The sequence below is a fragment of the Danio aesculapii genome, chromosome 14, assembly GCF_903798145.1.
Source record: "Danio aesculapii chromosome 14, fDanAes4.1, whole genome shotgun sequence".
Classification (NCBI taxonomy): domain Eukaryota; kingdom Metazoa; phylum Chordata; class Actinopteri; order Cypriniformes; family Danionidae; genus Danio; species Danio aesculapii.
This window is the reverse complement of record NC_079448.1, coordinates 3,873,239-3,898,651: the sequence shown is the minus strand read 5'-3', so window position 1 is coordinate 3,898,651 and position 25,413 is coordinate 3,873,239. Positions and strand designations below refer to the sequence as shown.

At 34.3% G+C, this 25,413-nt stretch overlaps 1 protein-coding gene across 1 annotated transcript in view; it reads left to right on the top strand.

The window, feature by feature from the left end:
* Positions 1-21,683, top strand: part of spock1 (SPARC (osteonectin), cwcv and kazal like domains proteoglycan 1) — a 334,100-nt gene extending 312,417 nt beyond the window's left edge. The window contains exons 8-12 of the mRNA XM_056472464.1: positions 11,826-11,942; positions 13,519-13,740; positions 13,835-13,897; positions 15,338-15,475; positions 17,540-21,683. Coding sequence (XP_056328439.1) covers positions 11,826-11,942; positions 13,519-13,740; positions 13,835-13,897; positions 15,338-15,475; positions 17,540-17,733 — 734 coding nt within the window. The 3' untranslated portion in view covers positions 17,734-21,683. The remainder of the gene's footprint in view (positions 1-11,825; positions 11,943-13,518; positions 13,741-13,834; positions 13,898-15,337; positions 15,476-17,539) is intronic.
* Positions 21,684-25,413: the final 3,730 nt, after the last annotated feature.

Sequence of the window (25,413 nt, the reverse complement as noted above, 5' to 3'; positions counted from 1 at the left end):
AAAAGTCATTTTGAGTTGTTGATCATCATTAAACCGCTGAAAGACAAGCTGACCGGAGAAGAAGATGAAGTACGCTCATTTTCCATTAGGGCTTTCATCTTTATATCAAAGATGTGGATTGAACAGAGGAAGAAATGGATGAATCATTTCCTGTGGATGATGCAGTTTCTGTCTTGCAGTTCTGTATTGATAAACTCTTCAATACATGCTGTTTATGTTGTGTATGATAATTAAAGTCACTTTCAAATAGATTGCCACTAAAAAAACAAGAGGAGCAATTATTATTGTTTTATTTTTGTTTGTTTATATATATATAAGTATATAAGTATATATATATAAGTATATAAGTAATAAAAAAACATGCTTATTAACTGAATACTAGTATGTTGCAAAATAATTTGTATTATGTACTTTCATCATGCCAAACACGAAATGTAATATTATTATTATTATTATTATTATTATTATTATTTATTTATTTATTAATTATTAGAAATTTATTATTACAATTTTTTTTAAATGTGTTGAAAAATCTCTCCGTTAATTATTTATATGTAAATTTTTTCACTTCAAACTACTTTTGTTTTGTTTTGCTTTGTTAGAATTTATTTTATTTCTTTTTATTTGTCATTTTATTTTAATTTAATTTGTTTCCTTTTTAATTTTAGTATTTTTTTTTCATTTAATGTTATTTTTTATTGTATCTGTTTTGTTTTTTACTTTATTTTAATATTTATTTTATTTCATTTAATTAAATTTTTGTTTATTTTTTATTTGTTTAGTTTTGTTTTATTTTGCATTTTATTTAGCTGTCGCCCCACAGCAAGAAGGTCACTGGTTCAAGCCTCGGCTGGGTTAGTTGCCGTTTCTGTGGGGAGTTTGCATGTTCTCCCTGTGTCCAAAGACATGTGGTACAGGTGAATTGGGTTGGCTAAATTGTCGGCATTGTGTATGGATGTTTCCCAGAGATGGGTTGCACTTGGAATGGCATCCGTTGCGTTAAACATGTGCTGGATAAGCTGGCGGTTCATTCCGCTGTGGCGACCCCGGATTAATAAAGGGACGAAGTTGAAAAGAAAATGAATGAATGAATTGTTTTGTTTATTTTTATTTTATTTGTTTAAATTTTCATGTTTTATTTTTTATTTTATTTTAATTTATTTAATTCTTTCATTTTATTTTATTTTATTTGTTTTGTTTATTTTTTATTTTATTTTAGTTTTATTTGTTTAATTTTTCATTTTATTTTTATTTATTATTTATTTTATTTTAATTTATTATTTTTATTTAAATTATTCTTTCATTTCATTTTAATTCATTTAATTTGTTTGTTTTTTGTTTGGTTATTTGTTTTATTTTTTAAATTTATTTATTTATTTATTTATTTATTTATTTTAAGGCTATCAGGCATGTCCTCATAAACCACCATAATAGAGTACAAAAATATATCATACCAATGTCATTATATAAGAAAACTCTCTCATAAACCACCAAAACTAGTACACACAAACACATTTCCATTTCTGTGCACTCAGATGTGGGTGTTTATGTGAGAAACTAGGATCGCCGCCGAGTGCGTATGTGCGTGCATGTGTGGATGTATATGTGTGTTATCAGTCTCCATCAGTCAGGTGGCTTATTCTGAAAAGTCATTTCCCTCCTGACACTCGCCAATTTTCAGTTTTCAGCTTTTGCGCTGCTGCTGGAGAAAATAGTGACATGTTTCTGTCACACAACTAGAACAATACAATTGAGCTGAATTACTGCCCTTCAAACAACACTGGCGCTTCACTTCGAGTTACACTTTCATACTAAAGTTAAACACCACGCTCTTGTTTTGTGTAAGCGGCTGATAAAGTCATATTTGAAGAAGCTTTCACATGTTCTTAGCCCCGATTTTGACTTGCCGACAGGTTTTGAGGAATCGCAGACAAATTCCTGAATTCACAGGCAAATCACGGCTCGTTCACGTGAGTAACAATCACACAGTGTGATCTATCAAATTGTAACGAGGAGGCTAACACAGAGGGATCCATCTGCAGTATGTTTATTAAACACAGTTGAATCAGAAATACACACCAAGTGTTGTTAGAAACACTCACATGAAGTTCAGGCATAAGGAGTCGATAGGTAAGTGGAAAACACTCGTTGGTCGTTGGAACAGGCATAGATCAGGGTTGGCGGCGTAACTCAGTAACAGAGAGGAAAGCAGAGGGTCTGGGCAGGCAGCAAGGAAAACAAGGTCGAGAGCAGTCCGGGTCAGTAACAGGAGATCAAACAGTGGATGTGTAGAAACGCTCGGTAATGTTGACTGGGCAAACAAGACATCGCAATGAAGTGACTGTGTGATGCGAATCAGGTGCAGCGCAATCAGTGACAGGTACGGGGCTTCTGGGGGATGTAGCGCTAAAAGTCCGGTGAAAGAGGCCTCTGCTGGCCAGTGAGGGGAATGACTGGGACCGAGCTGGTGACACAAATATTGCTTAAGGGGGCTAATACTATTGACCTTAAATGATTTAAAAAATAACATAAAATGGGGCGGTGCGGTGGCGCAGTAGGTAGTGCTGTCGCCTGTGTGTTGTTTGCATGTTCTCCCCGCATTCGCGTGGGTTTCCTCCTGGTGCTCCGGTTTCCCCCACAAGTCCAAAGACATGCGTTACAGGTGAATTGGGTAAGCTAAATTGCCGTAGTGTATGTGTGTGAATGAGTGTGTGTGGATACTGGATAAGTTGGCGGTTCATTCCGCTGTGGCAACCCCAGATTCATAAAGGGACTAAGCTGAAAAGAAAATGAATGAATGAATCAAATAAAATCTGCTTTTACTCTAGTTGTTATTAAACAAATGAAATAAAACAACTAAGACTTTCTCCAGAAGAAAAGATATTGTAGGAAATACTGTGAAAAATTCCTTGCTCTGTTAAACATCATTAAGGAAATATTGGAAAAGATCAAATAAATCACTGGTGGGTGAATAATTCTGCCTTAATTCAACTGTTTATACACATGTCTGCATCTGCTGTGTGTGCATTGGTTTCTGTCTGTCATTGCTTTAGGCTGGTTCTCAGTGTGGGTTAATTGCATTAATGTGAGATGTAAATTGTTCATCAGTTGTGAGACTCATTTTATAGCGTTTCAGGAGGCTTTACTGCTCCATCTAGCACTTTACTGCACTTTTTACTGCACTCCTTTGTGGAAGTCTCTGTCGCAGGGTTGCTGTCATCTGTAAGATATTGAAAAATGACTGTAACACACCAGGAGGAGGATTTACTCTAGTGTTTTCTTGTCCTTTGGAACAATATTGTACAAAATGTATAATATTTATTTTATTTTGTTTGTTTATTTATGTTTGATTTGTTTGTTTGCTTGCTTGTTTGTTTGTTTATTTGTTATCTTTTCACTTTTATTTATTTATTTGCTTGTTTGTTTATTTATTTATATTTTATTTGTTTGTTTATTCATTTTCAGTTTAAGGCAAAATGTTTATTTATTTATTTATTTATTTATTTATTTATTTATTTATATTTTATTTGTTTGTTTATACATTTACAGTTTAAGGCAAAATTATTCATTCATTCATTCATTTTCTTTTTGTCTTAGTCCCTTTATTAATCTGAGATCGCCACAGCGGAATGAACCATCAACTTATCCAGCATATGTTTTTTACACAGCGGATACCCTTCCAGCCGCAACCCAACACTGGGAAACACACATACACCTATACACACACATACACTACAGATTCACTGTATTCAATTCACCTATAGCGCATGTGTGTGGACTGTGGGGGAAACCGGAGCACCCGGAGGAAACCCATGCAAACACGGGGAGAACATGCAAACTCCAGAAATGCCACCTGACCCAGGCAGGGCTTGAACCAGCAACCTTCTGGCGATCGCGCTACCCACTGTGCCACTGCCAATTATTTATTAATTAATTAATTAATTAATTTATTTATTTATTTATTTATTTATTTATTATATTTAGGTTATTTGTTTGTATATTTTCAGTTCAAGGCATAAATATAATTTTTTATTTTTATATTTTATATAATTTTTTTTACTTTATTTTCTTTATTTATTTAGATTTTATTTGTTTGTTTATACATTTTCAGTTTAGGCAAAATATATGTTTTATTTATTTTTATTTTATTTATTTTTATTTATTTATTTATACATTTACAGTTTAAAGAAAAATATTTTTTTATTTATTAATTCATTCTTTTACTTTATTTTCCTGTATTTATTTTTTGTTTGTTTGTACATTTACAGTTAAGGGCATAAATATTATTTTATTTATTGCCTTTTTATTTTATTTATTTTATTTTGTTGGTTTGTTTGTTTGTTTGTTTTGTTTGTTTATATATTTTCAGTTTAAGGCAAAATATGTATTTATTAATAAATGTATTTATTTATTGTGTATATTTTTGCTTTATTTTATTTGTTTATTTATAATTTATTTGTAAAATATATATGTAAATAAATATGGATTTATTAATAAATGTATTTATTTATTTATTGTTTATATTTTTGCTTTATTTTATTTGTTTATTTATTTATAATTTATTTGTAAAATATATATGTAAATAAATATGGATTTATTTATGTATTTAATTATATTATTTATTTTATTATTTAATATTTTATTAATTAATTAATTTTTTATTTATTAATTAATTAATTTACTGTTTTTTATTATATCACATTGTTATTATTATTATTATTATTATTATTATTATTATTATTATTATTATTATTATTATTGTTATTACTATTATTAGCAGTAGTAGGAGTAGTTGTAGTAGTAGTAGTAGTAATATTTTAACAAAAACACTTGAGTTTGCATATGTTGGTAGAACATTGTACGGACTGCAATATCACAAATATTCAAGGAATGAATCTGATTAAACGATTATGAAACTAATCATTAATTACAGCCTTAATTTTCGCCACAGCCTTTGATTTTCCTCTCAGAGTTTTAACAGATGCATTACAGCAAAAACTCTGTCAGCTGGCTAATCTTACATTATTTCTTAATAAAAACACTTCATTACAGTTTTTTTCTTGTATTTACTGGGCACACATGCACACACACACACACACACACACACACACACACACACACACACGCGCACACACACACACACACACACACACGCACACACACACACAGGGAGACACTTGCTAAAGGCAATCCCCATAATCCTCCCTACTGGCAGTGTGTGTGTTTCCACTGTTTCTTGAATAATGTAAACCTGAGTTATGATTACAGACACACACACACGCACACACAGAAATGTGATGTATATCGTAGCACAGATATATCAGTAGAATAGAAGAATTACACTGCTGTGCTATCTGGATCCTGCTCAGAGGTGTGATTCACGCAGCTACCAAAATCATTTCAGAGAAACACACACACACACACGCGCAGGATTATATGAGGTGGAATACAGTATGTGTGTCTGATCCTGAATATAGACCTACAAAACAAGACTTTGGAGGAATGTGTTCATTATATTTTCTGTATCCGTTTAAATAAATAAATAAATGCATATACATGGATTTATTCCTGAATATTTTTGTTATGTGCAAACACAGCTCCTGGCAGCACATGATGTTTCTGGCTTAGCTGTATGCTAATCTACATCTCGCTTTCCTTTTCTGAAATCTCACACAGAGTCAGGTTTTGTGGCAGTGTCGCTAAAAATAATCCTGTTATTCTGCAGTTTAGATCTGGATATAATGAAGGAATATGTATATTTTCTTACTCTGGGTTTGTTCTAGTTTCCCAGTTTAAATATAGTATGTAAACATTTCTATGTATATTCTGTTACTTGAGAAGCAAAATGTAAACAATAATACAATATAATAAGCGAAAAAAAAAATATATATATAATAATAATAATATATATATATATATATATATATATATATATATATATATATATATATATATATATATATATATATATATATATATATATATATATATATATATATATATATACATACATATATACATACAAACAGTTGAAGTCAGATTTATTAGCCCCCTGTTTTTTTTTCCCTAATTTCTGTTTAACAGGGATCAGATTTTTCTTCAGCACATTTCTAATCATAATAGTTTTAATAACTCATTTCTAATAACTGATTTATTTTATCTTTGCCATGATGACAGTAAATAATGCTTTACTAGATATTTTTCAAGGCACTTCTATACAGCTTAAAGAGACATTTAAAGGCTTAACTGGGTTAATTAGGGTAACTAGGCAGGTTAGGGTAATTAGGTATCGTACTGTATATTGTATAACGATGGTTTGTTCTGTAGACTATCAGAAAAATAAATAGCTTAAAGGGGCTAATAATTTTGACCTTAAAAGGAGTTTTAAAAAATTAAAAACTGCTTTTATTCTAGTCGAAATAAAACAAATAAGACTTTCTCCAGAAGAAAAAATATTATCAGACATACTGTGAAAATTTCCTTGCTCTGTTAAACATCATTTGGGAACTATTTCAGAAGGAAAAAAAAAATCAAATGGGGGCTAATAATAATTCTGACTTCAACCACACACACACACACACACACACACACACATATATATATATATAGCAGTGCGATTTGGCTGTGAATCGGTACTGGTGGAAGGCTTGCATTGGCTCGAGGCTGCAGGCCGAGTGCCTTAGTTTCGCACCAGTGTTGATATACAACCATATCGTACTGCTATGAGTGTGCTATTGTGTTTATACAACAGTTCGACAACATAATCATGCGTATACAAAGAAAATCAATCACAGAGAGTCTAAAAATCTCTTTGTACAAAGAACTACTTCATTCCGCCGTTACATCTGCAGCTGAGAGTCAGAACAGCAGAAACTGTTGCTACTTCACCAACGTCACTTTAGAGCTAGTGTTTGAATGATTCTCTAGCGTAATGTCTAAAGTGATGACAAAACAGGGGATTTTGCTCCCATTTTAAGATTATAAAGCTGAACAACATGAAATGCCATCAGTCTACAGAGATTTCCCAATATTTCTCTGGTGCTATCGGGTTATCACAGTACTTAACCCCGAAAAAGTCAAAGCAAACACTAGCAGATTACTATGGTATAAATGCAGCACTACAACATACAAAAGAGAGAGATCGACTTCGAATGTTACTTATTTGATTTATAATGATTTGATCAGCTGTGATTGAAAAATTGAGTTTTTCCTCCCCTGAGGACTTATGCGATCTCTGTCGCCATCTTGTGGCGGAATGTCAACCGTCTTTGCTCTGCTCAGTATGACAGGCTGATGGATACTGATGCACTGAGTCACCGAAATTATAAATATTTAAAATAGGCACTATCCTTATAAATAAACTCCATAGTTGCAATCTAAACAACTACATTCGCACCTAAAAAAGCCTCATAAGTTATGTTGTCCAACAGCTGCAATATTTGTCAAACTGTAGTGAGTTTATTGATCTATATGTATTAAATTTAAAAAAATACTAAATCTATTTGAAATTTATTGAGTCAAAAAATATATTAAAAGTAAAAATATTAAATGTATTTGAAATATATTAATTGTAAAAATTATAATAGATGTAAAAATATTAAATGTACAAATGTTATATTAAGTGTAAAAATATTTACATTATATTATTAAATATAATAAATGTTAAATATTATGTTAAATAAAAAATATTAAATATATTAAATATACAAATATTAAATCTATTTAAAATATTTTAAATGTAAAAATATAATATTTAATTAAAAAATATTACATATATTTAAAGATATATTAAATGTAAAAATATTACTTACATTTTACAGGTAAATATGTTATATTCATCGTAAAACTATTAAATATATTCAAAATATGTTAAATATGATAATATTATAATGAATGTAAAAAATATTAAATATATTATATGTAAAAATTGACTTTTTAAGTTTGTAAAGTGCTGTGTAAAATAAAATTGTTGTTGCTCATCTTCTTTTCCGTCTTCTTCTTCTTCTTCTTCTTCTTCTTCTTCTTCTTCTTCTTCTTCTTCTTCTTCTTCATATTATTATGATTATTATTATTATTATGATTATTATTATTATTATTATTATTATTATTATTATTATTGTTGTTATTATTATTATTATTATTATTATTATTATTACTATGATGATTATTATTATTATTGTTATTATTGTTGTTATTATTATTATTATTGTTATTATTATTATTATTGTTATTATTATTATTATTACTATGATGATTATTGTTATTATTATTATTATTATTATTATTATTGTTGTTGTTGTTGTTGTTGTTATTATTATTATTTTATTTTTTATTTTTATTTTTTATTATTATTACTATGATTATTATTATTATTATTATTATTTGTATGAGTAAAAAAGAGATTGAAACACTAATCAAAACAGGCATTTTTTGCAGCTGAGTTGTTCTGATAAACCTTTCAGATAGCAATTAATTCACAGGCATTGAAGGCAGACAAATGATGGTATTCCAGGGTGGCAAATCACACGGAGGAAGAGGCTTCATTTTATTCAAGTAGTTCATTTGTGGCGCTTCTGAAACAAGCCTCTATAATGGCTAAAAACGCACATTCTCATTACGATGAAATTGTCAAACTGCAGCCCTGCGGCCCTGTTCATTCCCACATTACATTCAGAGGAGAATTAATTTAACACAAGACCCTGATGTTTGTCAGAAACACTAGCGGAGCTTCCTCTGGGAGAAAATCTTTGACATTTCAGATTCAGACAGGAATAAAGTTGCAATCTAGTGGATTATAAGTGGCCAAAGGACCTTAAACCATTGCAAAAAACCCAATTAACTTTCAAATAAATTCCACCATTAGAATTAGTGTTAGTCTTTATTTTATTCTACTGAGATTTCTCGTTAGGTTGGTCAGATATTCACTTCATAAAAAGAATAATCATAAATGAGATCGTTTATATCTCAGTTATTCCACCTGGAGAGCAGTGAGTGCTCATTAAATTCAGTTCACAGACTCATTTAGATCAAGAATAAACAAATGTGAAAATGTTATATTGAATGTACAAATTTTAAATAATTTTAAAATATATTAAATGTCAAACTACTGTATTTTTTGTAAAAATATTAAATATAGTGAGAGTAAAATGTGAATTATAGATTGAAAATATAATGGATGTAAAAAAAATTTAATATAAAAATATTAAATTATTTATAATATATTAAATGTAAAAAAATATTATATTAAATGTAAAATATGAACTATATTTTAACATATTCAATTTGAAAATAGTAGATTTAATTTAAAATATAAATATATTAAATGTAAAAATACTAAATAAGCTGAAAAAATATATTAAATGTGAAAATAATATATGTAAAATAAAAATACTACATTTATTAAATGTAAAATATGAGCTATATTTAAAATGTGTTAAATGTGAAAATATATTAAATGTGAAATAAATAATTGATTAAAATCCCCAACTAGTGGGCTATAATCTGTGGTGTAAAGTAAAAAATTACAAATACTCAAATTACTGTAATTTAAGTAGTTTTAAAAAAGTGTACTTTTACTTTCCCTTGAGTAGATTTTTAGTGCTGTCTCTGTACTTTTACTCCACTACTTTCCTTTAACCTGCAGTCACTACTTTATTTCTTATGAAGGATTAGAAAAATCTGTCCTGTGATTCCTGTCCAATCAAATCTCTAAAGAGGTAAATCACATCATACAGAACTACCTCAAGACATGGGCGATTTATAAATGCAGCAAACTATTTGGAAGCTTTAAAAGTGTCCAAGATGTCCAAAATCGTCACTTGCATTTGTCACTGATGGCCTTAAACAACCAGTAGGCACAAGACGTCAACATGACGTCAGATTGACGTTGTACCCCAACATCATGGGGACGCTGCATTTTGTTTGGAAATGAAAATCGGGTTGACGTCAGAACATAGCGTCAGACTGACATCAATGTCCAACGACCAACCTAAAATCAACCAAATAACATCTAATAATGATACAGCTTGACGTTGTGTGGACGTTACCACTATGACGTCTATCAGATGTTGGATTTTGGTTACCATACCTGATGAATAAATGTCAGTATCATGTCAATATGACGTTGGTTTAAGATGTTGGCTCGACGTTGGATTTTGGTCACTTTCTAACACAACCTAAAATCAACCAAATATCAACATCATTTGACGTTGTTATTGGACATTAAAATAATGTGGTCATTAGACGCTGGCTAGACATTGAATTTTGGTCACCTGACATCATGACCTAAATTGAACCTAATATTAACATCTTATGACGTTGTGTGTCTGCTGGGCAATGACTAAAAGCAATACAGAATATTACGTTTGCACACATCCACAAATTACATGTAAATGCATCAGCTTTTTACAGCGTAATACTCACTACTCATTACTCTTGAGCACTTTAAAAGGTCTACTTTTTACTCATACTTTCAGTAATATTTACAGCAGATACTTTAACTCTACTTGCACTACATTTTTAGGCAAGTAATGGTACTTTTACTTGAGTATGATTGTTCAGTACTCTTTCCATCCAACCCAGGCTCATTCTGAGAACGTAGTCCGGGGGCGTTTCTGGAGACCGCGAAATAAATCGCGGGAGGTATGTATTTTTGCAGTTTTTGTTTTCGCAGATTCGCGGGAGGCCGCTGTGCGTGCTTTTTCCCGCGCCGTTCTCGCGTAAACCCGCTAGAGGCCGCTGTCGAACGACCTTTCACCTGTCTGTCTGGATGGCAGAATGATTGATCGTGCGACCGGCCAATCGGCTGACCTACCCTCCTCCGTCCCTAAACCCAACCAACGACGATTCACAAAAGCCATCCAGAAAAAGAAAAGCCCTCGTCTGATTTTTACCACGTTTTCGGATTTTGCCCACATTCTCACCCTGTGATGAACTTGTTCACTTCATTTTTTGGATTTTGTTTTTGTTTTCTTACCTGATTTTTGGAACCGCTCTTCCCCGGACTCGAACCCAGTCCTCGTCGTCATGGTTAGCCCCTCTCTGCGCCTCGAGTCCGCCAAAGTACACGAAGAGCTAACCGGACAAACTTGTTGCAGCGGGAAAGCCCTCCACACGGAGGCGAGCTGCCGGCCAGCAAGCGCCGAAAGGAACGGCGTCACACCGCCCCGCAGCGTTCACTTAAATAAATGAAATGCAGCCGTACGTACCCCCGGCTACGTATTTCGCGGTCTCCAGAAACGTCCACGGGACTACGTTTTCAGAATGAGCCTGGGTTGTTTCCATCACTGGTTAGAAGTGGCCAAATTACCTTAAACCATTGGGGGGAAAAAACCCAATCACCATTAGCTTAAAGTCTTCATTTAATTCCACTGAGATTTCTCGTTAGTATTCGCTTCATAAAAAAAGGAATAATCAGAAATGAGATCTCGTCAAATTCATTTTAAGACCTGAAGTTGGAGAAGAAACAACTTTATAGTTCAAGGAAACGTTCACCGCTATGAACTCTATTAAATCTCCTGAGCCGTGAAAGGCAATCTGTATGTTCTTCATCTGACCTCTGACCTCTTTAAACTCGCTTTAGTCTCTATTACGTTTTTTGTAGATGCGTTTATAAATGAGGATAAAGGCTATTGTTTGAAGAGCTGAGTTTAATCAGTTCCTCCAGGACTAATGTGGTAGAGTTTAGAAGGGATTCAGATGTGGATACTCGCATCAATCGCTGTATCCCTTTTAGCAACAAGCCACTATTGTGAAGACAGAAGGATATGTTTCATCAGCACACACACACGCATGCTCATTGAATCTGTGTTTGTGTGTTTGTTTAGGCTGCACTGATGCTGATCTGAGAAGTTTAGCCTCCAGACTCAAAGACTGGTTCGGGGTTTTACACACAGATGCAAACCGAGACCTGAAGACCAGCACCAGTGACACTGCACAAGGACGTGAGTCTGTTTATTAATTACACAAATGAGTTTACTGCCATTTTAGCAATGCTTGATTTTCAATAAATATTATTTTTATTATTAATATTGGTGGCTTATTTATTTTACCCATTAAAAGAAGTTGATATATAATGCTTACTTTATTAAGATTTATTTTTTTGTATATCTCTTATTAATTATTATTATTATTATTAGTAGTTGTAGTAATAGTAGTAGTGTAGGATAACAACAATATTAGTATTAGTATTAGTATTATTAACAACGTTATTAATATTTTATTATTATTAACAATATTATTAGTAGTAAAAATAATAATAATAATTACTACTACTACTACTAGTATAATTACTATTAGTAGTATTAGTAAAATATATAGTTAAAGTCAGAACTATTAGCCCACTTTGATTTTTTTTTTTTAAGGTCAATATTATTAGCCCCTTTAAGCTATATTTTTTTCGATAGTCTACAGAACAAACCATTGTTATAAAACAACTTGCCCAATTACCCTAACCTGCCTAGTTAACCTAATTAACCTAGTTAAGCTTTTAAATGTCATGTTAAGATGTATAGAAGTGTCTTGAAAAATATCTAGTCTAATATTATTTACTGTCATCATGACAAAGATAAAATAAATCAGTTATTAGAAATGAGTTATTAAAACTAAACACGTTTGAAAATGTGTTGAAAAAAAGTCTGATTTCCATTAAACAGAAATTGAGGAAAAATAAACAGGGGCTAATAATTCAGGAGGGTTATTTATATATATATATATATATATATATATATATATATATATATATATATATATATATATATATATATATATATATATATATATATATATATATATATATTTATTTATTTATTTATTTTTTTTTATTGTTGATTTTTTTTTTCTAGGATTTACATGAGCTCTTTCTTTAAATAATAGTAATGTATTTTTGAACAAATTTTAAGATTTCACCTGTCAAAACCTAATAAATGTAGCAGAATGAAAAACAAATATTGTTGTTGTTGTTGTTGTTGTTGTTGTTGTTGTTTTAGCTTGGTAAATGTAGTTGCAAAAGCAGTATTTTAATTTTTCAAGCATTTATTACTGAATTATTTATATTACTACTTATTTGGTTTTACTTCTCCATCCACCACCAGTATAAACAAATGCATTACTATTTATTTCAATAATAATAATAATTATTATTATTATTATTATTATTATTATTATTATTGTTATTGTTATTATTATTATTATTATTATTATTATTATTATTATTATTATTATTATTATTATTATTATTATTGTTATTATTATTGTTGTTGTTGTTGTTGTTGTTATTATTATTATTGTTATTATTATTATTATTATTATTATTATTATTATTATTATTATTATTATTATTATTATTATTGTTGTTGTTGTTGTTATTATTAATTAAAATTGTAATTAATTATATATTACATATTAATAATTATTTTATTATATAATGATTATTATCATGATAAATTATGTTTTTATGTTTCATTGCATTGTTTTAAATGATTGTTAAAATTAAAGTGCTTTTAAATCTCTCTCCTGTAGGTTTCGACACAAGCATTTTACCCATCTGTAAAGATTCTCTCGGCTGGATGTTCAACAAGCTGGACATGAACTATGACCTTCTGCTCGACCAGTCAGAGCTCAGCGCCATTTACCTTGATAAATACGAGCTGTGCATGAGGCCGCTGTTCAACTCCTGCGACTCTTTCAAAGACGGAAAACTCTCCAACAACGAGTGGTGCTACTGCTTTCAGAAGCCCGACGGTGAGTTTGCAAAAAAAGAAGAATAACATATCACAAGCCTGTTGGGAAGATCTTATCTATCTACTAAACTGTATTAAACCGTGTGTTTCTTCAGGCATGCCGTGTCAGAACGAGATGAACAAGATTCATTCTCAGAGCCGAAGGAAGACTCTGTTAGGTGGGTGGATTTGATGGACAGGTGTTAGCCCCTCCCCCGACACCCTCTGGACCAATGGGCTGTACACAGTTCAAGTCAGAATTATTAGCCCTTCTGTTCAATTTCAATTCTTTTATATTTTTTCCCATTTATTTTCTCTTTGCATGATGACAGCACATAATATTTGACTAGATTTCTTTCAAGACACTAGTATTCAGCTTAAAGTGACATTTAAAGGCTTAACTAGGTTAAACAGGTTAATTGGTTTGTTCTGTAGACAATCAATAATAAATATTTCTTAAGGGGGCTAATAATATTGACCTTAAAATAGCTTTTTAAAATTATAAACAGCTTTTATTCTAACCGAAATAAAACAAATAAGACTTTCTGCAGAGGAAAAAATATTATAGGAAATACTGTGAAATATTTGAAAGAAAATTCACAGGATTGTGTTCACCGGAAGCGCCTGAGCAGGCTTTTTCCAATATAAAAGTCCCCAAGCATATAGCACATTAGACATGTACTGTAATGAACCTTATTGACAGTTATGTCTGTCAGAAAAACACCACACACGGTGTAATGTACAAAAGAGAAATGCTTTATTTACTTTAAGAACTAGGGCCAATCAGATGCGGATGCCAGGGTGAGAGATATAGACATCAAAGGCTACACGCGATTATCACGCCAGTTCCTTTACACACAGTGAGTTTAACACATTACTGCAACAGTGTTTCGAATAGCACCCAACACCTCAACCTACGCTGCACACAAAATTAAGGCGCATCCGCTGTTATCATATCTCCCCCTCATTCGCCTCCCGCACTGATCACCTTTCACGCACATAACAAATCACACTCTACATACAACAGACATAAACACAAATAAAAGTTAAAAAAAGACAGCCTTTGAGACCCAGCCAAGGAGAACGGCACCAGCGTTATCACAGAGTTAGACAGAGCGCACTTCCATGATCACACAGGCCCGCTATAGGATTCATCCATCCACAGTTTGGAGGCGGGGCCATGATACTCAGTTCATTCATAAAATGTGGAGAGAAGGCGGGGCTGGACTATTTACCCCCAACACATGACTGGGTCAGGAGAGAGGCTTGGGCTGAGGTAGTGGTCAGCTAAACATTTAATATCCCCCCTGACTTGACTATCTCACATATAAAGCCCTGTCTAGCTAACTATCTTCATCTCCTGAGGGCATATTGCCCCCGAGAGACAGCCCTGCGGAACCCACAACTCCCCACCTCGGAGCTTGCGTCTCTTTTCCACAAGCCTCTTTTAAAGAGTCTCATCACAAACTGTCCACAGGTCCTGGGATCTCAACATTCCACAGACATAACTTCAACGTTTGGTTAATGAGAGAGAAGTGGTTTTAATCTAAGCTGGTCATTTATGTGTTCATTTTTAATGTTGTTTTTCTGTGTCTGTGTGTGTGTGTGTCTGTCTGTAGGAGTGTATGTACCCCGCTGCACTGAGGACGGTTATTTTAAGGCCACTCAGTGTCACGGCAGCACCGGTCAATGTTGGTGTGTGGACAAATACGGCAATGAGCTCGCAGGATCCCGCAGACAGGGCAACCCTACCTGTGGTAAAACTTTAAACACACATCACACATACACACACAAGCATCTCCACGACAGTACCCAAAATCCCAACCCAACCCAAACAATCTGCATTTATAGATGTTCGAAATACTTCATTCTGTCTGATTTCTAAGCATGCTTACACGTGGGGACATCAGTTCTTGTCCCCACGAGTCTGTTTGCATTCAGGTTAAGGTCCCCACTAGAATTTAAAAAACAAGTACACACATACAGTACATGCACACAGCGGAACCTGTGCCACACACACTTTGATACACACACCAGTGGGGTTTTAAAACAGATCAAATTCTGTTATTTTGAGCTGGTTTTTGTTTTTATATCTTTATTTTTTATTATTGTTTAAAGGGCACCTATTTTACCCGTTTCAAGATGTAAGACAAGTCGGTAACACCTTATAATAACTACACACTATGAATCATTTATTAAGCATTAGCATCTAGTGAATCCATTATTTGTTAAGCATTAACTTTACATTAATAAACATTAGTAAGCAGTTTATTACTGCAGCTACAAATGCTGTATTCTTGACATAACTAAGCACACACGGAATCTGCAGACGTTTTTTGCCAGAATTTTGGTAAAATTGACGGATTTCTGTGGAATGATTTTGGAAGTATCATAACTAAAGTCTTAATATATGAAATAAATAATATATTTGTAACTTTTATTTATTGTTTACAATGCAAATCCAATTAGATTAACTTTATTTGGTAAACAAAGCAAGTCTCTCATATAATATCTCTACTAAAAGACAGAAAATATTACTGTACACACTGCATTGTACAATAATAATAATAATAATTGGACAAATGATATGAATATTTACATATTAGTCAATAATATTACTGAAATTAATTTAAAAACTGAATATATATAATATATATATAGATTTACACACATTTACTCAAGTAAATAAACAGAATTATTGATGGGCTAAAAATCTGTGGAAATCTGCGGAAAATCTACGGAATTCTGTGCGCGCAGAATTGTGCAGATTTCCCCAGATTTTTATCCCATTGTTGATTCTTGATTTAATCGATTTTACCCCATCATTGAAAAAAATGTCAGCAGATTCCATCTGGCATTACTTATAACCACATTTATAATGTGCTTAATTGTACTTTCATAATTTGTGACTGGTTGATTTTTCATTACTAATATCAGTATTGCATTATTTCCAAACCATTTGTATTTAAGAGTAGTTTGAGGTTTTTAAGATAATTCAGAATGAGTTAATAAATGATTAATAAACTATTCAAATGAACATCTATATATCTTATTATTCAGGCATATAGTAATGGTTACTATGTATGTTAATAAATGCTTTATTAACTCAACTTCATGCAGCTTTGTGACCTAATCTAAAATGAGGACTGTTTATGCTTTATAAATCCCTTATAAATGACAATTAAAGGCTCGGTATCAAATGAACAATAATCTTTGCAATCTTATCTAAAAAGGTAAATTACTGTAAAGTTTAAACTGAAGAACAGGAGTGTCAAAATACGACATAAGATTGGATAAAACAACAACAATATGATAAATTAACAATAAAATAGGATGCAATGTTTAAACTGCATTCAAACTGCAAGGCTCGAACCAGCGACCTTCTAACTGTGAGGCGACAGCACTGCCTACTGCGCCACCACGTCGCCCCCTAATCATGATTAATCGCATCCAAAATAATAGTTTGTTTTGATGTAATATAATTTATTTATATTTATAAAAAATTGATATAAAATGTCTGTGTATGTGATAGAAATCATCTAGCTTAGTTTTCACGCATTATGTATTTATGAATTACATTTAGATAATATATTACTACTATTACTATACTAGTTTTAAGTTTGTTAGCTGTGTGTGTGTTTGTGTGTGCGTGGAGTGTGTGTGTAGTCCTGACATCTGAAGCTCCATTATTCAACAGCGTTTCCTGAATCCTCTGTCAAAATGTATAAAATATCCTCTTTTTTATATATAATGAATGATCTTCCCCAGAACACACACCTTCTCTTTCATCCCCCCGTGTGTGTGTGTGTGTGTGTGTGTAGAGGAGGATCAGGAGACATCTGGAGATTTCGGCAGCGGCGGCGGCGCAGTCATTCTACTGGACGACCAAGAGGAGGAGGAGTCTGCACAGAGTGGGCGGAGCCGACAGAAAGAGAGACGGGGTCGACTCCACCCCCGCGGGGCCATCGAAGACGACGAAGACGGAGAGGACGACGAGTTTGGCTACGTCTGGTAGCTCCGCCCACCCATCTTCCGCTAATTAACCAGGGACCCATGTTAAAAAATGCACAGTTCTGAAGCCATTCCAGCTCCGCCCCCTTGGACACACACACACGCCTCCTTTTCCCAGCCCCGCCCTCATTCTGGATCTGAACTCATTCATTCTCTCTGTCTTTCTTCAGCCTCCTCCTCATGTTCTGTCCTCTGTTTTCCCTCTTTATTTCAAACTCCCGCTCGCTCTTGTGTTCTAGACGCCTCTTGTGGGCTCTAGATGGTAGACGTGCATGACAAGATCGTTCAGGCTTCTTAACACTTCTACATAAGGTCTTTTTAAACAGGGGTTAGGTCTCGTGGCAGTATGCATGAACGCCACTGCAGAAAATGCAGAAGATGATGTCTGAGATCTTCAAGGGTGAGGATCAGGTGGGCTTAAAGTCAAACGCGCACTACAAGACTGAAGCTCATCAATGATTCATGTCATAAATCTGCCACTGGAGGATGGAGATCGAAGGGAAATCACAGCGCATATGTTCTGTTTGCAGGGAGACATGTTGTTAATATTTACAGATGCTACGATAATGCTAGATTTAATCGCATCAGAAAACAGCAACGGCAAGCTAATGAAAGAATGCAAATAGAGGATTTTAAAATTTGATTTATTTTCTTTCATGGTTCCTTTAATTGTTAAAATGACCTTCCTCCCTGAGGTTTTTGTCTCTTGTTGACGAATGAAGAATTTGTGGACTATAATCCTGCTAGTGAAACATGGAGAATGTGATAAGTCGAATATAGTGCACAACACAAGAAACTACCAACCCAGGCTCATTCTGAAAACGTAGTCCTGTGGACGTTTCTGGAGACCACTGAATACGTCCTGGGAGGTACGTCATTTTGCAGTTTTTGTTTTCACAAATCCACAAGAGGCCAATGCGTGCGCCTTTTCGTATCTCAAATTTCTCTCGCGAGTGCCGTTCGCGCCTGCTGTTCTCACGTAAACCCACCAGAGGCCGCTGTCGGCCGAGCGTCTGTCAGACTGGCTGAATGACTGGATGACTGACTAGCTGGCTGATCGATCGACAGACCCACCCTCCTCCTTCCCTAAACCCAAACAATTTTAGCGATTGACCCGCCCACCCACTTACTTCCCTAAAACCCAACCAACGATTTCCAAAGCCGTCCAGAAAAAGAAAAGCCCTCGTCTGATTTTTTTACCACGTTTTCGGATTTTACCACATTCTTACCATGTTATTTTTGGATTCTGTTTATGTCTTACCTGATTTCGGGAACCGCTCTTCCCTGGACTTGAACCCCGTCGTCGTGGTCATCTCCTCTCTAGGTCTCAAGTCCGCCAACATACACAACGAGCTAACTGGACAAACTGGTTGCGGCGGGAAAGCCCTCCACACGGGGTAAGCTGTCAGCCGGTAAGCACGAAAAGGAACGGCGTCACACCGCCCCCTAGCGTTCGTTTTAAAAAAAAGGAAATGCAGCCATACGTACTGCCGGCTACATAATTCGCGGTCTCCATCCGCGGGACTACGTTTTCAGAATGAGTCTGGGTTGGGAACTACAGTACGTCTGTAAAGTGTGATGAGCTTCAGTCAGGTTGTGCATGATTGACTTGATATTGTTTTCACATCTGTTCACAATTACTGCGATTGTAAAATCTGCTTTGTTTTTTATTGACCTTATTCAGCGATTCGGAAGTGCAACGTTGTTTTAAACACCAACCTAATTTCACCAAGTAGGACATGTTCCTTGATTAACATCTTTGTTGATCCTGGAATAACATTCTAATCAGCCTATCAGAATTAAGGGATAGGCTTACGGTTAGGTTTATGCACTTGTACATGATTGTTATCCAACTATTATTCCCCTCTGATTTGGGGAATATTTTACAGTTATGATTGGGTTTAGGGATAGTGAAATATATATTCAAAAAGGCAACAACACCAACACCAATTTATTAAATTAAAAAGGCTGAAACAAGGCGTGTAACGTTTCGAGCACATGGCTCTTTCTCAGACAGTGTTCATCACAGTATGTTGCTCCTTTTTGTACACTTCCAGATCACATGATCTCGCACATTATCTCACAACAAGAAAAATAGAAAAAATACCTATTTATAAATTGTACAACTTAGATATTCTAAGCGAAAATACAGAAACAACCCCTAATGTTACATCACAAAATAAAGAAAACATAACACAATATAACAAGGAAACACAATTAAATAATACACCAAAATATATTTCAAAATATAGCCAAAAAAACCTTTATCCAGACACCTAATTAAACATTAAAGAAAAACACGAATATCAGACTCCTCATTTAAACCTCTTGGAGACGATGTATCAAGAGTGAAAATCCAAAAGGCTGCACGTTGTAACCAACACAATGTCACAATTCGTAACTTTTTGATTTAGTAGCTAATTCGTATAAATTCGTACAGTCTAATTCATACAATTTAGTACGATTTACTCATCCGCCAATAATTGTTGGGTTTAGGGGTGGGGTTTAGGTGCCACGCCTCCTTTTTAAAATCGTACAATTTCGTACGACTGAACTCGTATGAATTCGTACGAATTCGCCACTAAACTGACAAAACGTAAAATACTTACGTTTTCTCGTGAGATCAGGCTGTTGTAACAGCAATTTATGTAGCTCTCCCCCCCCCAACATGGACAACTTCAATCCCTATGTATTGTAGTACTGAGAAATGCTGCTTTTATTGATAGGGAATAGGTATGGATTACATTTTCCAACAAATATGATGTTTCAGGATCGACATAGATGTTAATCCAGGATCGCATCGTACTTGGCAAAATCATCACGTGCTGTTTTAAAACTTCCAATTTAGTCGCCTGTGGGAGAAATGACTATAAATAATAAACGGCAGAAAACGGTCAGACTACCTGATCTACAAACAAGTGTGTTCATGACTATACATAAAAAGTAGAATAATATAATTAGAAAATATCAGTTTGTAACATCAAGAAGCTCAACGAGCTGTTTTAACATCTAAAAATGAATGCAAGGGAACGAGAATGGAAGTCTTGAACCAAAACGTTTGCAATACCCACTTGTACCGGAAGAATAAGGTCAACAGTGAATCAAAAGTACTTTATCTTACCTTTTTTAATAGCTTTTTTTCAGTTTTAGTATTCATTTACTTGAGATGCAGAATGACATCAAATATTATCTTAACCCTGTTCACACTGTGAGATTCAGCCTTGATTTTGTTATCTGATACAAATTTGGGAAATCCTGAAAGATTCCTAAAATCCTAAGCTAATATCTGTGATCGATTATCGTTGGTTTGACATGTTCACAGACAGCCGCTTAATGCCTGTTGCGATCAGATTTCCTCCGATGAAGATTTCAGATTCAGCTGCGATGACCGTCAATCAAAGAACCAGGAGTGGGAGTGCTAGGAGTGCTAAATATGATGACGCAATCCATGCGACAATTCAATAAAACATTTTTTTTCTTCCTGGTTTTATTATTGAGACACGCCGTGTGAAAAAATTGCCACTACAGATTGTTTACGCTTGCTGTGAGGAATAATTTCAGAACACTACAGGTGGATGAAGTCAAACTCAGAGGGAGTTTTCTTCCGTGTTTGCCATCATCGCATCGCAGTTAAGTCTGACTTTATGACAGTTGAGATCTTTACAGTGTGACATGGGAGCCATGTTCGTGCAGTGTGACATGCTACAAATATTTAAGGATTGAAAAAAAAAAAAATCGCACAGTGTGAGCCGGCCTTTAGTCTCGGAGAAATGGATCAAAATGTAATTTATGCGTAAATTGTTGTTTTAATTAATTAATGATATTAATTAATGATAAATAGTTTTTGTTTCGAGAACTTCAGACTTCCTAAATTTAAGTGTAAGAATGTCAGAAAACACAACCTAACCTGTTATGTTTATTTAAAAGTTTTTTTGTACTAGAAAACAAGACAAATATACAGAATAGCATAACTTTGTGCAGTATGTGACATCATTTGATAAATTCATTGTCTTTTATAATCATTTAAAGGGATAGTTCACCCAAAAATAAAAAATCTGCCATTATTTACTCACCCTATGGTTGTTTCAAACCTTTCTTACTTCTGTTGAACACAAAAGAAGATCTTTTGAAGAAAGATGAAAACCTGTAACCACTAACATCCATAGTATTTGTAGATCCTACAATGAAAGTAAATGGTTACAGGTTTCTTGCATTTTTCAAACTATCTTCTTTTGTGTTCAATAGAAAAAAGCAACATAAAGGTATGGAACCACTTGACGGTGATTAAATAGTGTGTAAATGTTGATTTTTGGGTGAAGTGTTGCCTGGAGCAGTTTCTTTGTTCTTCAATATTCATTAAAAGTGCATTTCATTTCATGACGCTTGAATAACAAAGTCTATGCATGTTTGCAGGATCCAGTAATTGTAGTAATTCATGTGAACGCGTCAGCTGTGAGCCTGATATTATCATTTGTTTGTTGTTTAGAGCTGATGATTTCGCTTCAAAGCATTACATTCTGTTTGCTTCTGTTTGGCGTTATGGACTCTGAGCGTTTAAGTGGACCGTGACCTTTTGCGTCGACTCTTTTTGCGGTTTGTTCAGTGAGTTTGGGGCTTGACAGAATTCAGGAGCGATCAAACGGCTCGTCAGCCTGACCTTTTCAAAGCATTACCGAACGCTTCCTCTCGCAGAAAAACAGAAGGCGAATGGAAAAAGCTGTCGGCGTGACGCTCCGCGAGATAGATTTCGGGTGTTTGTTAGCACATCCGCTTTCCAGTTGTGAAAAAGACTCTGGACCCTGAAGTCACGTCTGCCTCCAATCATTCATCCCGTTCTGCATTCCTCATTTGATCGAATTTGAAATAGTTTGATCTGACCCAATCTGTCAAGCTTAAACAGTTTTAGAAGCACACATGAGGCTTAGACGACTGGTGGAAACTGAGTCATGGTCCTTTAAAGGCCTTTTTGGCAGGTTTAACAACCTCCACTTGCTTTCACATTTGCTGTTATCTACAAAATAAAGGCTGAATTTTATTTCGTCATGGAATAAAAACAAACTACTTTTATCTCACAAGTTTTGCAAATCAATTCTGATTTTTAAGATTCAAACTTGATCCTGAGGAGAAAATAAAGACAAAACTGTGATATGTAGAATTTTAAGGTGGAAAAAAGTCTGAATTCACAGAAAAAAAAACAATTGTGAGATTAAAAGAAGTATATTATGATGAGTTTCAATTATGCGATAAAACTTTAGAATAATAGTTCATTACTTAATGTATTTACTAACAAAAACAGTATGAATAATCTTGTAAAGTATTTATTAATCATAATTCAACATTAAAGAGCCCCTGTTATGAGTTTTTGAAAATGACCTTCCATACAGTGTGTGACACAGCTCTAAGTGAATGAAAACATCCAGTTGAGGGTTAAACCTTGTTCGTCGTTCATCCGAATCTTTTGCCTATGACACAATCCCAAATATGAAGTGCCGGATCCGGTAAAACGTGAACAAGCCTTTCTCTTCAAACTCTAGCAGAGTGCAGGTGTGTGTGGGACTGATCATGACTGAAGATGACTGAAAATTCTGTTGATTGATGCAATAATCTACCCTGCAACGGGGCATTCGTCGGCCATTTGTTAAAGGAAGGATCAGAAAAGACTATTGATGGATGAGACTTTGTCAGTACACAGTTTATGGATCAGTTTCCTCCATTTCACTAGTGTAAGTGTGACTAAAATGGTTGCCTTCTTGTTTTCTCTAGCTCGCAAAATATGTATTTAATTGTGTTTTGTTCTTTGTCTTTTGTTCCTCGCGCCACGCGGCTTGTACTGTATCTGGTTAACTCTTTATATTCACATACCGAGTCTAAAGCCATGTTAAAAACGCGGCAAAAGCTGCTTTCTTTACCTATTTAAATGCATTTGTAGCTTGCAATCCTCTGCCTGTCAATGCTATGGCCACCGTCAGCTGTTCCTACGTACGTGCGGTGGTCAAATTTCAAAATAATTCAACTTTTGCCACTATTTATGGTTAATAATGCACAATATGCTGGTGTTTATCTGCATTGCTTTAATGCACTCCTGCATTGGGCTCACACATACACCCTGCACTCTGACTACTTCAACAATGTTGATAAGCCGGGGTGGGCGTTTCTCTCTGTCTCACGCTGAATGCAGTCGACCAATTGCAACAGACTGGATCATCGGACCAATCAGCGCAGATTAGCATCGTATTAAGGAGGGGTTTGGGAACAAAAGACTCGCTGAACCGATCATATAGGAGTCGTTAAGATAATTAGGTAAAAATAAATGCATATTATAAGACAATGAAAGTGTCCCCCAAATCCAAAATATGACCTTTTACAATACATAATAGGAGCTCTTTAAGTAATTTAAGCTTGTTAATATTAGTTTATGCACCGTGAGTTAACACAAACTAACATTATTTCACCTAAACAACATTAGCAAACATGAATAAATACAGTAATAAATGTATTACTAATAGTTTGATCATGTTAGTAAATACATTAACTAATAAATCATTATTTTAAACTCTTATCAACATTTCCCTTTATTCGTATTTCTTTATTCTGTGGAAGAAACACTCCTCCATTCAGCTTTTGCTTTGCATATATTTATTATTTTTATCTCACCGCTTGCTTAGCATCGCTCTCAATCCCATGATCCACCACTCGACTCCTATAGAGAATGAACTGGAGTGGGATGATCCGCAAACAGCGCAGAAGAGTTTAGTGCTGATATCAGATCACAGCAGCTTAGTTCTGTTCCTCTGACTGTACACACAAACACACACAGTCTTTCCTCACTCGTGTCAGTGTGAGGGTGTTTTGAGGCATGAGTTTTATTCAGTGCTCGTAAACGCCGCCGCAGATGGATTATATGAAGCGTTTCACACCCAGAGGGGAGGTTTCTGGGTGCTCCTGAGGGATTGTGGGTAACAGAGGAACGAACTGATGAGCTTATGGCTCCCTAACACCTTTTATTCTCCTCCTTTTTCCTGATTTCCACTTTGCACCTTTTGGTTCCCCATGGACATTATCGTTTATTTTGGAGTAGGATCGCATTTAATAGATCGGGAATAAATCATCAGAATCATTCCAGACCTGTATGATTAGTTTTCTACTAGTTTTCTAGTTTACACATCTATACTGATAAACGGCTGGACGTGATGACATCAGTCATATGCAAATTGACGTATGACTTAATCTAGAGACATTTATCGACTCATTGGGCAGAGCTTAGCGCCTTTTCATTAGAAATTGTTGGCAACACTCCTGGAGCCAATCATCGGTCACTATAGACTGAGGATTCTCTGGGGGAGGGGGGAGGGCCATTTGGGGCCCTGATTTGAATGTTTAGAAATAAAACTAAAGAGGCAGTCGTTGTTTAACTTTATTGGTGATTCCTAAAATGAAATTTGACAGTAAGCTTGGCAAGCAATTTAGGAGAATTTGATATTTCCCCATTCAAACAGAGCATACTGAAAGAGAGGCATTTCAAAGATGGCCGCCGAGGGAAAATGCTTGCCTTAAAGTGACTTTGGCTCTATTCAGCCACTTTCATTTCTGTCAGCTTTGCATTTTTGACTTTTTGGCGCCATCTTGTGACTGACTAATACACAGGTTAGTGCAACAGTTTTTAAATTCCATCAGCTGTTTTAGT